The sequence below is a fragment of the Haemaphysalis longicornis genome, unplaced genomic scaffold (assembly GCF_048455015.1).
Source record: "Haemaphysalis longicornis isolate Haplotype H1 unplaced genomic scaffold, Haemaphysalis longicornis Haplotype H1 scaffold_12, whole genome shotgun sequence".
Lineage (NCBI taxonomy): Eukaryota > Metazoa > Arthropoda > Arachnida > Ixodida > Ixodidae > Haemaphysalis > Haemaphysalis longicornis.
This window is the reverse complement of record NW_027526225.1, coordinates 64,860,977-64,875,929: the sequence shown is the minus strand read 5'-3', so window position 1 is coordinate 64,875,929 and position 14,953 is coordinate 64,860,977. Positions and strand designations below refer to the sequence as shown.

The 14,953-nt window shown below is 47.8% G+C and overlaps 1 protein-coding gene across 1 annotated transcript; it reads left to right on the top strand.

Moving 5' to 3' along the window:
* Positions 1-401: 401 nt before the first annotated feature.
* LOC144162777 (uncharacterized) lies at positions 402-11,850 on the top strand. Its single transcript, XM_077693432.1, has 5 exons — positions 402-551; positions 5,709-5,967; positions 7,392-8,165; positions 9,903-10,088; positions 11,322-11,850. The coding sequence occupies exons 2-5, from the start codon at positions 5,743-5,745 to the stop codon at positions 11,739-11,741; spliced, it is 1,605 nt and encodes a 534-aa protein (XP_077549558.1). The 5' UTR covers positions 402-551; positions 5,709-5,742; the 3' UTR covers positions 11,742-11,850.
* Positions 11,851-14,953: the final 3,103 nt, after the last annotated feature.

Below are 14,953 nucleotides of genomic sequence, written 5' to 3'. Positions count from 1 at the left end.
TTGCGCTGAGGCGCAAAAGACTTTGTACGATTAAAAGCTCTTCAAGTAGCTGGTCCTGGTAAACAGCGGGCCTTGTATCCCAACAAATCACGCAAGGTTCTTTAAAAGAAGGACCTTGCAGTTCCTCTCACTGCCTCTTGAATCGTAGACACTTTGTTGTTGTCCTTGCTACGAATAAGATTTAGGGGCCGCTGTAACTTAGTTCAAACAGGAAGAAAATGCGTACGCAATCGTCTAGAACCGCGCAAACTGTCGATTGGGAGGCGACTGTTGCCGAGCTGGCAACGGATGCTCTGAACTGCGCCTCTCGCGCGTCGGGGGACGCGCCAGAGAAACTACGACAAAAGCCGCACAAAAGAACACACGAGGGGCAACGGGGTTATTTCTGGCGCCTTCGGGAGAGCCAAGGCTCTTTCCTCTCGGCGGGCTTCACACGAGTCCTTCCGTTCATCCTCGCGAGCGCACTTTTATACTTCTGAAAAGTTCGGCGCCGGTGTCGTGATGGCTGCTTCCTTGGGCCCGTGGACTTCGTCTGCTGCTCTTCTTGCGAGGTAAGGAATTTCTCGGTTCAAACTTCGCGGTTCGATCTTTGATTCGGGAGGTGACACCGCCGTGACCTCGACGCCGTTCGAACTGTCGGAAGTCGAACGCAGACGGTGGAGTGCATTGGGCTGCGAGGGGAACGGTGCCTGCGTCGTTTCTGTACGGAAGAAGCGCCTGTTGTCTTCAATGTCGCGCAACAATTGCTGCGAACCAATACGCACACTGCGCAAAAAAGCTTATTTTCAGCTTAGATGAGTGGGAACGTATCTGTGCGTGCTAAGGAACTAAGCCGGTGGATTGGATGGTGCAGCAAATAGAGCTGCTAAACGGATCGCATCGCGCCCTGTTCGTAAAGATGGGGAAGTTCGCATGCTGCCTTGAAGTATGCTATAGGGCGATACGGCGCTGCCAGTTTGATGCCAAGTTTCAGACTTTTCCGATAGCAACAGCTGATTCGGGTCTGTGCTCCTGTTTCACTGCATTTTCAATGTTCCGGAGAATCGAACGACTTTAACACAAAAAATCGTGCCAAGGCTGTTTCTTCGTTTTGTTTTAATCGAAACGGGCGTTGTGGTTGCGCAAGATTGATCTATGCAGCATGTTGCGTAGCTTCATAAAAATCTGTGATCTTTTTTTTTTTTTTTTGCCAAAACTTCTACACTACCGTCCATACCTGATGCATTCACTAAGCAGCTATTTCGACGGCAATAATGGCGCGTAAACTTAAACTCTTGTTGCATAACAATAAATCCCGTCACCGTAATCGGGCATGCTAAATCTGGAGGACTTGTCCCACAAGAGAAAATTGTGGTCAGTGATTTTTTTATATGCACAGTTGTCAGCTGACATGTAACTCAAAAGCGTGGCAAAAGTAGAGTCAGGGTGATTCCGAAACTTCCCGGGATGCAGCACAACGATGATGAACATGCTTAAAGGCTGACGACGTACGCCATATCGCCTGCGTAAATTGTTTATGCCTTCTTATCATTGGTTTTATACTCCGGCTCGTTTTATATAATGCCCTGGCGCTAACTATGACTGTGATGACCCTTTGACCGGCCACTCCGCTCTTTTTCTGCAATCGCGTTGTGTGATAATATCCACGACTGACCAGTTAGAGCTTCCCTCAATGGTAAAACCCAGTGCCCGTGGAAGGAGGGCTCCCCCCCCCCCCCTTTAGAGCTTGATGGATAGTGTCAATAAACTGTGCGCTATTGTTTCCGTATTTTCTCCACAGCATGCACACCCTTCATCCTGAGGCAGATAAATGTTCACATAGTTTTTTGTCCTCAAGAAGCCAGATCAGGCCTCAAAGAGCAACGCACTTTCTTTGGTGTTAGCTTTAAAATCCTCTCTCTTGATCCCTTGTTTGGTCCCTACTTTATAGACTCCCAATAACTTTTTTTTTCCCGTCCTTTTCTCCCATATATATCCGGCTGTGCTCCTTTCACTTGCTTTTTCCGGGAACCCTGATTGTTCGTTTGCCATGTTAATTTTGTATTTGGCGGCTTTCGGTGGTGACTCGTATACAGGCGGCCAGCTTCGAAGGGCTTGCATTGTATGATTGGCCAGTTACTCTACTCCTTTTAGGTACCCACGGGTTCCGTTTTTTTGACGCGCTGTGATTGGGCAATGTCAGCTACAGTGAAAGCTCGTTAATTCGAACTTCAATAATTGAAATTTGTGGATAATTCGAACTGTACAATTTGCTCCGGTCAAATCTTCATAGACTCCTATGTATAAAGAGGCCCGTTAATTCGAACTCGAGCAGGTTCCGCTACGAATAATTAGGACTATATGCGCGCAACCGCCCCCGCGGTGGCGCGTAGTTCGAATTATCCGTAGTCCGAATTATCCGGTGGCGGGTAGTTCGAACTATACCCGTCGTTCGAATTACCAGAGGGCTTGACACACGGCCAGAGAAACGCACCCTGGGTCCACCCACGAGGCTGCGTATAACGGAGAAGTCAAAACAGTGTGAAATCAGCCTAAATCTCGTCTGGCGGACGTTTTGGAAGAAGCATTTTTTGCGAACTACGTCGATGAGGGCGCAGTGGTGGCATGGATGTGTGTATGGAGCTGACGGATGGGGGCATCGTATCTCAGGTCAAAAGCGAGAACCTATGCTGCCAATGAATACAAGGAGGACGAAGCACATTGCGGCTGTTCGCTCAGAGGTCACGGCTATATGGAATGCCGCCCGTATCTTCTTCGGTTTTTAAGAATTGGCAAAGATACTCGTCCTTGCCACATTCGCTACATTCGTTTGTTACATCCGCTACATTCGTTTGTTAGAGCAAGAAGTGCCGACTGTCGCCTTTAGGGACAAAACGCAGGCTGCAATCACGGGCGTTTTCAAGCATCAAAGCGCTGGCATGCTTTATTGGTTCCAAGTTGCAGTCTACTGCCGCCATTGTTCACTTTCATTAGTTCGAGCTTTCATTAATCCGAACTGGAATGGCGTCCCCTTGCGGTTCGCATTAGCGAGCTTTTACTGTCTTATCTCTGGTGATTACAATTATGTTGCCTTTGTCGAGATTCTAACCAAAGAGCCCCCAGAGCCAACCATTTTGTACAAAATCATGCGATATGGGCTTGAAATTGCCTTCATTTCCGGCTTAGTCGACGTACCGTACACCCAATGTCCACTGAATGGTCTACGCGTGGCCCGTCTTGCACAGCCGAAGCCCACGATTGCACCTGATTCTGAACATTCGTTACGTGAGAATGAGCGCTACAAGCTGCGGTAAGGCATGGAATTGGAATTTCGCGCGAGTTCACTCGACACCACCGAGATAACAGCCGGGCCTGCCTGGGTGGCACAGAGAGAAGAACTTCTTGCTGGGCTAGTTGGTGAATAGATGTCATTATTTGAAGCGCAACAAAAACACGCGGACGAAGAACAGAGTAGACGAGACAAGCGCCCGTCTCGTCTACTCTGTTCTTCGCCCGTGTGTTTTTGTTGCGGTTCAAATCATGACATCTGCGTCGCACAATATAACGTCACAAGTATACACTCAGTACCGGCTTAGCTTTCTTTCATCCCTGGTTCTTTGCAGTACACTGCAGCGGTTGCACGGTTCGCAGGTCGTGTATTTGCATCTCCATATTAAAAGTAAGTTCGGCACAGATGCGGATTAAAGTGCCTAAAAAACAGCTGGCGTAATTTTTTCTCGTACAAGCACACATATTTGATCAGCAACTAGCTTCTAAAATAGAGTACTCTGCATATAATTATATAGTGTTCAAATTACAGCGCTGCCGCATACGACTCCAAGTAAGTTGGCGAATTTCACCAAGGAATAAAAAGGATGTGTCATGTGAAGGCAGTGCGGTAAACTAGCGTCATCTGTCAACCGAGAGACCTCGCCTGGCCGATACAGCGGTAACTTGTTTTTTTTTTTTTTTTTCTTTGCCAAAATACGTTGGTGGTGCAATAACCTCCAGGCATGTGTATTTTGAAAAGACATCATTTAATGAACACAATTGAAACGCACGCGCACGATGCGCCCACACCACGTGATTAGGAGAAGGCGACCACGCGTTAATGCGCACGCGGTCGGTTGCTATGGTAACGCTTGCGGCCCACCACCACTGTTGAGTTCGCCCGCGCGCCTACAAATAGCGCTAGCTGCGTTTTGCCCTTGTGCTGCCACCACGTGACAGCGGTGAGTGGAGTAACTTCGCTTCCTCTATTATCCTTGAGCCCAGGAGAAGCCTAGAGGAAGGAGCTAACACGGTGCTGTCGCTGTCGTAACGCTCCTGTTTTGTCGCTGCCGAGTTTTTGGCACGGGCAGAGCTATCTATCCCGCCTGAGTCCCTGTTAATAGCTGACGCCGTAAAATGAATATGAAACGCTAAAAATTATACGGTAGCTACCTCAGAATCAAGAAGGGACGCCATGCAACCACGACCACCAGCCGGTTTCACGTTCAGCCAGTTCAGCTTGCACGGTGTCGCATCTGTGCATATATACATTGCATGCACTCATATGCAAACGTATGCGTAATATTACAAAAAGCTAGTCTACAAAAGCTATCGCAGCGTGTTCTTTCGATATTTGACCCATCCTTATTGCTTTATTTTTTCAGGCCGAATTTTCTGGCAATCTATACACGAGTTTTAGCTTAGCGTATTCATGAGCGTAGATATATCGAACCTTACGAATGATGATATGCCGAAGGGAACCGCGATCCTGGTTATGAATTATACGTCGACTGGGCAAGTGCCATGGGGCTTAATTTCTCAAGGCGGGGTCAATTGTTTCACCGAAGTCGCAGCGAAGTGTAATAATTTAAAAGAGACCGAAAAAGTTGTCGAGCACATCAACGCTTGCGGGAAGGCGCGAAAGTGTAATAGACATTCCTTTTCCCGTCTTTTCCTTCTTTCCGTTACTATGACCGAGCGACATGGTCAATACCCTTTCTTAGGCCTGTGTTTACTTTAACATTTGATAGCCCGAATATTAAGGGTAACGACGAGCCAAGCAACAACAACTCACGCACAAGCTGAGGTACCGATTGACGATGTTAAACCTTAATTAAAGTGTCCTAACGTCCTGCGCGTACCTGGCAGTTGATGCTGTTGTTTCCTTTGCATATTTTCCTCCTCCCGTTACTGTGACCGTTGTCCAATCTCCCTTGTTCGGCCTGTGTTTAGGCTTAACATTTGCTAGCCATAACGTTAAGCCTAACGACGTGTATACATATAGAGCGATGCCAAGCTCAATGCACGTCGAGCAGTTTAGTCGAAGTCGCATTGAATTGCGTGCTAATGCAACGAGTGACGCAATCAGACAATAGCTTTGTCCGTTCTGGCATGAAATTCAAAAGGCATTTCCGCGTATGCGACCGGTACGTGGGCTGGGCAGACATGTAGTAAAGGGGCGCAGAGCGACCAAGGAGTGAGAAGGCCATTGCAAAATTTACATGGACAAGAAGGCACACGCCTGTACTGTCTTCTGGCGAGAACCATCTGCGACACCACTCCTTGCAATAAATTCAAACTTTTCCAACAACGCAAGTTAAAAGTCTGACGCGTCCGTTGCGGGGTTTTCTGTGACATCCGGGTGCGACTTGTTCGCTAGACTTTGTGACGCGACCGTAAATTTCAAACGTGCTAGGCGCACACCTTATTTATGCCTGAGTGCGCGCGAACCTTTGCAGGGATGGAAGGCGTTGATCGACTGGCAGCAGCGTAATGGAGGACATCGTCGAGGGCGAGTACTTGGCGCGAGAGGGGTCTCCCAGGCCGGACGAGGAGGACGGCGAGGAGGAACTGAAGGCGTTCATCGGATTCTGGCCCCGTGCTCTGGCTGAGGACGCCCCGGACGTCGAGCAGGGGCCCTGGGCCTCTCTGCCCGACGTCCTCTTGGAGACCGTCTACAGCATGCTGCCCATCCATGACCGCTACGCCATGTCACAGGTCGGAGGGCCGCCATTTTTTCTTTCACGTAAAAGGGATGAAGGGAGGACTGATTTTTAAAATGCCAAGGAGGAGGAGGAGGAGCAGGAGTGAAACTTTATTATGTATATGATAAATGCCGAAGCGCATGGCCTCCACCCCGGAGTGCTGTCTTTTTTTATTGCAGGATATAATGCATGCTTGCCTGCAAGTAAGAGAGAATAAAAAGAATAAAACTTTTATTTAGTCGCCAACTGAAGTTCCAACTGGAGTCGCCAACTGGAGCACGACACACAACGCCTGTGTGTCGTGCGCTCCCTATCATCCTCGTTTCTTTTTTGCGCTGTGAATTCAAGATTATGGAGTTCCCAGGCGTCGGCAAGAAGCCCCTGGGCTATGGCAGCGTTTTCAATCAGTTGGACGGTAAACATCTATCTTTTTGTGTGCATGTAAGTCATGACATCCACAGAGTCATCATAACCGATACTATTGGGAGAAGCATAACTATCACGATTCCGCTCCTCGCGCTGCTGGTGCGAGATGACAGCAGATGCAATGAGTGAAAAGTATTGAGTAGAATGACATGTCTCTGTTGAAGGGAGCAGTCGTGGTCCGTGAAGATAAGTCACCCGCGCGGGTGTATGGTTGCGAGAGTATAAAATTAACCCGGAATTGACTTCTTTAGATGCAAAAGCTTGACGTTAGGTATAACTGCTGCTAATCATTATTATGACATACGTACAATTTTTTTTCTTGGAGTGAGGCATGCATTGTACTATCGTGATACATTGAAATACGAACAACGGAGCGCTTGGCTTTCAGAACATGCCGCACATCTGGCGACGGGCCGCGTATGCGCAGTATGAACAAGTTTCGAAAGTTCGTGTCCAACCTTGGTATGGAAACACTATCGTTCGGTGTGTGAGCATTTAGGTTTGGCTTCCCGCCGCGTTCGGCGCCCGCTCAGGCGACCGTTATCTGACTTCGTCGCTGCGCTGAGTGAAAACGGCGCACGCAGCCATATTCCTTGATGTATTTATGTTGTGCTGTGCGCCCGCAGATGCCGCCAAGAAGGGAGCCTCTTTATAGTCACACAACAACGGTTAAACAAGCGTCGACATGTTTCTAAGCAGAAAACACAAACACGCAAGCAAGAGCACTCGCACTGAGTCAGAGAGGTTCCTGGCCACGCCGCAATTAATCGTCGCCTATGTACGAACCTGCAGACTTAATCCAGAAAAGGGGCTTCGTCTCACATCATAAAGACTCCGCGGGAAAGTACGACGGCGCGTCGCGTTATGCGCTGTTGAAGCCTGTGCCCCGCGCGCACGCACGCACACGCTTACCGCTGTCGATGCGATTTTGTGTCGACATTTGAGGCCGCGCATTTAGTGTCGAAAAGCGCATTCGTGCACCTCAGGCCGGCCTCCGTCCCTCTCGCGCAGGTTTGTCGCAACTGGTACCGCGTGTTCTACTCGCCCCAAGTCTGGTCCGTGTTCGTGCTGGACGACCGGACCATGACGCGGCGCAAGTTCAACTACTACATGGGCTACCAGCACCTGCTGGACCACTACCGGACGCAGGTCTGCGTTCACAAGATCGGCCGCCACATCCGGCACCTGCTCATCCCGGCCATGTCCAACTTCTTCAACCTGTACGAGTTCATGGTCATCATGGCCTACTTCGGCGAGCGCAACAACGCCCTGGGCCAGCTGCGCCGCTTCGAGTTCACCTTCGGCTGCCACCTGCTGGGCAACAACGCGGACATGCAGCGGCCCCAGGACAGCGTCTTCGGCACGGGCGGCAAGCTACTGGAGTCGCTCAAGCGGCTCATGTGCTGCTTCACGGGCCTGCGGCACCTGGCGCTTACGGACCTCCTGCTGGAGCCCCAGGAGGCCAAGTTCCTGCTGGACGACGTGGCCGAGGCGTGCATGACGACGCTGCGCACGCTGCGGCTCATCAACTGCTCCAAGGAGCCCTACCCGTTCCTGCACGCGGGCGTGTTCCTCAACCTGACGACGCTGTACATATCGCCGCAGCACCTGGACGACGACCTGGTGACGCTCCTGAGCTACACGTGTCTCCGGGACCTGCACCTGGTGCAGACGACGTACACCGAGGTGGGCCTCCGCGTCTCGCCCCGGGTCTGGCGGGAGTGCCGGAGGGCGGCGCCCCGGTTGAGGGTGCACCTGTCCGTCGAAGGCACTGTGGCCAAAGAGGTGAGGAAGCTCTTCTCCATTTCAGCTGTCTACTGGTCGGCATGGGCTTTCACGTAGGTACGCCATTACCGTGCACATGGTTGCCTTACCTTAAATGGACTCTGAAGTCAAAAAAATTACTCCCACCTCCCCTCGCGGGAACCCCTGTGTAGATGCGACGCATAGGGGCTTCCGTTGTTGTTTCCGTTAGGTTGATTCTCCCATAGCGTGAAACGTGCCGTGAATCCCCTGCCGCGGCTATGACGCAACGTGGCGCGGCTATGACGCAACGCAATCCAACACAATCCACTTTAATCCAATCCAAGCCAAGCCAATCGAATCGAATCCAATCACCCTCGCGAGAGAGTGTTCGCTATCGGGGAGGAGAGGGGCGGAGAGCACAGCTCGCACGGCGAGGAGAATGGGGGAGGGGTGTGGACGGACAACAAACGTTGGTATGGAGGGACAAGGCGAGTGAACAGTCGCATCTAATACAAGTTGCTCTAGATAGATCAACTCACCGAGAACACGAATACTACACTAGTTTTGTCCGTCCCTTTAAACATCAAGCACTTCATGCAGATAGCTGATGCAGCAGGAGTAACAAAACGGTGCCCTTCTTTCAGTCCTGGTGGGCCTTGTGGAATGCTTTCCCTCCCACTGGAATCTGGGATGCATTTTACCTGTCTCCCTGGACGCTGCAGCACTTGCAGTTTGGAAAGAGTATACAGCATAGAAGCGATATTAAAGGAGAGATGGCATTGTGTGTTCAACTTGGGTTGTCTAAGCTGTCCATTTTATGTGCAGGTCCTGCATATTCCCCATAAAACCCTTGATGGGACAGTTCCTCCAGAACAATTGAAGAAACCCTTTGAGACAACAAACAAAGCCGCTACTATTCATAACCCATGATCGCCTAGGAAATGGGACGTACGGCTCGCCTTTTTAAAAGAAAAGGAGTGCTCCTTGATTCACGATGTGCCTGTACACTCCTAAGCAACTACAGACGTCCGTGGAACATCCGAAAAACAGCCGCGCATCCAATGCCAAGTTTGTACGGCCAATGTAGAGCCAATGCCAAGTTTGTACGTGTTTGTATGTACATTTGAGGACTAGCTGTGGGCATCCAGCAAGGGATGTACAGAGGATATACATTTTCGTATGTCCGATGGACGTCCGCCCATGGACGTACAATGTTACCACGAAGCATCAAACAATGGCGTATATTACACTTAAAAGCAAAAACGGAAAAAAGTGCTCTACTTTTCAATTAAAAAGATTTTGTACATAAACACCCTGACTTGTATATTGCAAGTTTCATCTGTGTGTTACTAAAATTAAGCCTATTTTTTAAACTTTTTTAAAGCACCTCACCGACTACAACGATGATTGGGGAAGGGTATATAAGAATTGAGAGCCGCTAGCATAACGTGTAAAGCAAGTTTACCGTGTTTGTGTATACTTCTCTGCCCCGTAGTGCGTTGGTGTTGTGCGGCGTAGTATGCTTAATTGTCGTTAATACAATTGCGATCTGTAAATTTTTATGAAAGTCCAAAATAGATGCAATTTCGGACGTCCGATTAGACACACAGAAGTGTTAAATCCGGACGTCCCATGGACGTGCATGGTATGTCCACCTGCTCTAAAATGAACGTCCAGCGGACGTCCGCTAGAGCCGGAATGTACGTACGATGGATGGACAGGCATCCGGTGGTTGCTTGGGCTCGAATAATTCGCGCTTCCATTGTTCCTTTGCAGGTAATATGGCAAGACAGCGCTCCGGTTCACTCCGTTATCTACAAGACAGCATACAACCAGGTGGGACCAGAGTCTGCGTTGACAGCTGCCACATATTACCCCGACGACTTGAGGACTTACGCTTTCCTGGGGTTGCCTAGATTCCACATGCCCAAACGATTTGTGGATAGACCCGATTCTGCACTGGTAAGTTCGAATTCCTTGTGCTTTTCACTCAACTACTGTGATGCAATGCTTGTTCCGGAGTTGAAACGACGAAGGACATTGAATGAAACCTCGAGATCCCAGATGAATGGGGATCTGAAGCTGTGGGTGCATATTCCATTTTGCTAAAGAACTTACGAATTCTCCCAGTCTTCTAGTATTAATGATTAAGTCGTACGCGTACGTTGTTCTCATTACTCAACTCCTCGGAAAAAATTGTTTCAGGTGGCCCATGTACATGTGGTGGATACAGTAGAAACTGTGAAATGAAGCTGCTTACCAGCAGTGATTGTATGATCACAGATGATTAGACCTATCATGATCTTACGATTATGGCTGGTCCAAACAAGTTCATTTTAGTCTCTGCTGTAGCTAATTAGCAGCTCACTGACGCTGCTTCCACAGCCATTCAGTGGCCGGAAGGTGTCTATATGGTTGGTATAAAACGTTGTAAATGCAATTTTTTCTGAAAAGGTTAAATCACATAAAACAGGTTAAAAACAGTAAATTCCCTAATGGGCAAAGTTGGCAGGTTTGTATTCTCTCACTTCGCAGTGCAGAGGGGCAAGGGGGATTAAAGGAACTCAGCACTGCAATTTTCTAGGTGCGGAGTACCTTAGGACTGCACAATGTCCGTCCGCGTCCGTGCGCATCACATTTACAATCGCAAAAAATCACACAGGAACCGGCAGCTAGATTTGAGCCCAGCTGTGTCTGGTAGACCAGACAGAGTTAGTGTGTCAGTCGTCTTACCCATTGGACTACGACCGTGAGTTAGTACCCGAGAGTCAAACGGCAAGCTCCCTCGCCTGTACAACGGTGCGGAGTACCTTAGGACCTCCCAATGTCCGTCCGCGTCCATCCATGCGCACACCATCAAGCGAAATTCGATTTGAGCCGTGAGTTGCAGTTTCATTTAATTATCCAGGTGCAACTCACGGCTCATATCGAATGACGGTCGGGGGCGCAAATCGGATGTCACTCGGGGCGCAACTTGGATGTCATTTCGAGTGCCCGTACTCCGCGCCCTCGCCATCATCCACGGAGTGGAGATGCTGCCATTTTGTCCGTGCTTATCCACTTCGCTCTACAAAAAAGTGGTCACGTATGGTACCAGGAAAGACCAGCGAGTAGCTGGTTTCCGCTCCAAATTGGCATTCTGGTTCCGCTTTTTGCCCCATGCACACGTTGCGAGTGTGTTGCGTGCTCTTACAGGTCCTCCTCTGTCGTTCCTGCCGGCGGCTGGAGACGCTGGTGATCCGCGAGCGCATCTCTACGGCCACCGTGCTCCTGCTGGCCTACCACGGCCGCTCGCTACGGCGTTTTATCGTGCGTGGCAACGCCGTCATCAAGAAGTGCGACTGGCCGCGCAACCCGGAATGGAGCGAGGAGTTCTACGCGTGGCTCCGGCACACGTCCCAGTCATACGACGCCGTCTGCCAGGAAGTGTCACAGATCCTGGGCTTCCCATGGGCGCCCCTAACGGACAAGCAGTTCAAGACCATCGTGCTGCACGAGTCCGGCAGCAAGGACTTCTTCCCAGTGTCGCCGCAGCCGTCCATGAGCGAGTTCCGCTTCCCGGCCGCCGAGCACAGACTGTCCTTTTCGTCGAGCGGTTCCTTCTCGCCCATTTGAAGCTGGTTTCTTCACAGTGGGGGATGCGACCGTAACCTTGTGGCGTCGTCCGAGAGTTTTATCCGCGAGGAAAACTTAGTGGCGATGAAAAAAGTGTGTTGAACAAAAATGACGTTGATTCATTTATTCAAGGGCAGATGTCTAAGGGTGACGGGTCTTTAATTGGGGGGACACTATTCTTGAAACAAATTCTTCTAATTTTCAAGTAAACAAATTTGTGAAACTTGTCAGTCCTGCCGCTTTTCCCCCACCGATTTCGAATATGCCATTATTTTTTCAGTTTGTCAATTTGTTCCTAAGATAATTAGATAAATAGCCATTTTTGGTCAAACAATAGCAAAATCAGTGCTTCCAATCAGTGTTTCCAATATTTTCCAATACTATGAACCCTGGTGAATGCAATAATTGAAGCAGTTTTTTTATCCATTGCTTGGAACTAATTTTCCAGCTCATTAAGCTTCAGTGTTTGAAATGGGCACTCAAAATAGTAACGTTCCTTGCCATTGGTAAGGTGGCTAGAATTCCACTGGTGTCACCAAAGTTTGATGAGCTGTAAAAGTAGTTCCAAGCAATGCATCAAAAAGTGTTTGGTTATTGCATTCACCAGGGTTCATAGTATTGGAAAATATAAAGATTACAGCTTTATGACCAACACTGTTTGTCTACTGTTTGACCAAAAATGGCTAATTATCTTGAATTATCTTGGCAACTAATTGACCAACTGAAAAAATAATGGCATATTCAAAATCGGTGGGAAAAAAGCACTGACAAGTTTTACAAACATTTACTTGGAAATTAGAAGAACTTGTTTTAAGTCCAGTGTCCCCCCTTAACATAACTTTGTGTTGCCGGTGATTGCAAGACCCTGGTTGCCTTATTATTCACTTATGTTGCTGCGCAGTAAAGACAGAATTTCGGCCACAAAAATGACTGGCCACACTATTTATGAAGGCAAAAGGCAGCTTTTTAGCACCAGCATTCAACTTATTCCAACAACTCAGAATACATATAAAGTGCATACATATAAAGTTTTTTTTTTAATGCAATCTTTGGGTCAATAACAGCATTTTTTTGACATAGCACTCACATCAGAGGGCCGCGGCAAAAAAAAGTTTCAGGTTGCCTCCATGTAAGTGCAAATTCTTCACTTTTAAAGCCAAAAACGAGTGCAGAGGTACACTTTGGCAGCTGTAGTGGAAACAGGAGCAAATTGCAAAACTATTCGATACAGTTTGTGCAAACATCTTCAGCGCTACCTTTAAATTGTGTGACATGCAGGTGTCCCAACTACCATGTACCAATATTTTTAAAAAGAGCAATGGCGTTACTCGAAGAAACCCTAGTGCATGTTTTCAATACAGTGTAGTAGCGACCACTAATTTTTCTTGTTAACGAATTTAATAAGGTGATTATAATTAATTATCCAAGTGCTTCCATCTGCATCGTAAGGCCGGGTTCAGACTGTTGTCACAATAGTCGTAATATCTTTAAATAATGACGTCATTTGGCGTCTCAGCCAACCGAGCTGCATGAAACGCCGTTTTTTTACATCCATAGCACATGATATGGCTGTTACGCCGGTAGTCTGAACATTGCATACGGCGCTGCTTCACGATGCGGACGGAAGCACTTTTACGTGGTATTTTTTATATTTCGCAGGGTTTTTTTATCAGTCAGAATAAATTGATTGATTGTGGGGGTTTAACGCGCCGACGCAACTCAGGCGATGAGGTGCGCCGTAGTGGAGAGCTCCGGATTAATTTTGACCACCTGGGGATCTTTAGCGTGCGCCGAAATCTCGTACACACGGGCGTTTTTGTTTTTCGCCTCCATCAGAAAAGCGGCCGCCGCGGCCGGGAATCGAACCCGCGACCTCGTGCTCAGCAGCGCAACGCCTTAGCCACTGAGCCACCGCGGCGGGTCAGAATAAATGAGTAAGCAGTTAGTACGTCACTGAAAATACCACAGTTAGATGCCCCTCGCAAGTACCTACAAGTGCCTTATTGACACTTTAGGCATTGGGGCAGTACATCTCGAGATAGATAATTAATTACAATTACCTAATTAAATCTCATTAACGAAAAACTTACTGGCCACTACTCCCCTGTACTGGAAAGATTGTGCACTAGGTTTTCATCGAGTAAAATCATTGCTCTTTAAAAATTTGGTCCATGATAGTTTGGACACCCTGTAGTCTATTACAGGCATTTTTGTCTCTCAGTGTTAAATTTTTTTTTTACTGCCTCAGTGGCAATGTTTTTATCAGGGTTGTATTAAATTGCTTGCTAGTTAGATTCGTGCAATACAGTTGCTTAGCGCCTTCAGTACCACTTTTCCACCGTTTGCTTCTGCCGAGAAAATTACAAGCAATGTTTCTAGAATTCAGTAGACCTACCTCACTCCACCGTCACTCCAGTTGCAAGGTTTTCAACAGTTCAATTTTTTATCGATGTAAAAGAAGAGCTGGCTCCAAAGAGAACGGCAATTCTTCCAGTAGCTCTAAGTGGTGTATTTACGCACTATTAAGATTGCAGATAACCTTCATGCACCTACCAAGTGAGTACACCTCACGCTGTAACTGGTTGAATGCAATTATGTAGTGAAGGAAACTGTTGCTTATTGTTTGATTAGGTGTGATGTACACAAGACGTTTGCTAATTCAGTTAAATGGTGCCATAGGTATTTTTTCAAGGGATATTCATAGCTACTCTGCCAGTGCTACATTAGGCACATGTCACATTTGGGGTGAACTTTAGTTTCAAGCTTCTTAGCACTACTTTTGCATAGAAGTCTCCATAAAATGGTGCTTTCACAGTTTTTACGGTGGTAAGAACCACTATCAAACATTTCCAACTTCTTTTTTTTCAGAGAGCGGGTTGAGTAGTGCTTAAAATTATGGTTTGCTCAGAATTATCAAATGGGGTTAAAGTTTCCACACAACACATTAGTATGTGTCTTTTTAGTCAAAAGCATGCATCACAGACATATCGGATGCTTTCATATGCTTGACGCATTTGCTAAATAAGCTATTTTCTCTTTAATTTGTAACAAAAATATCCCAAGCTTTCTTTTAATCAAATTCACACCTAAGGCAAACATTTTGACACGAGTATTGAAACAACGATAGCAAAAGGCCACGAAAGTAATGAAAGAGCAAGATGACTGAGAACTGGGCACTTTTACTGTTTTGGTAGAATAGCAGTGTGAGTAAA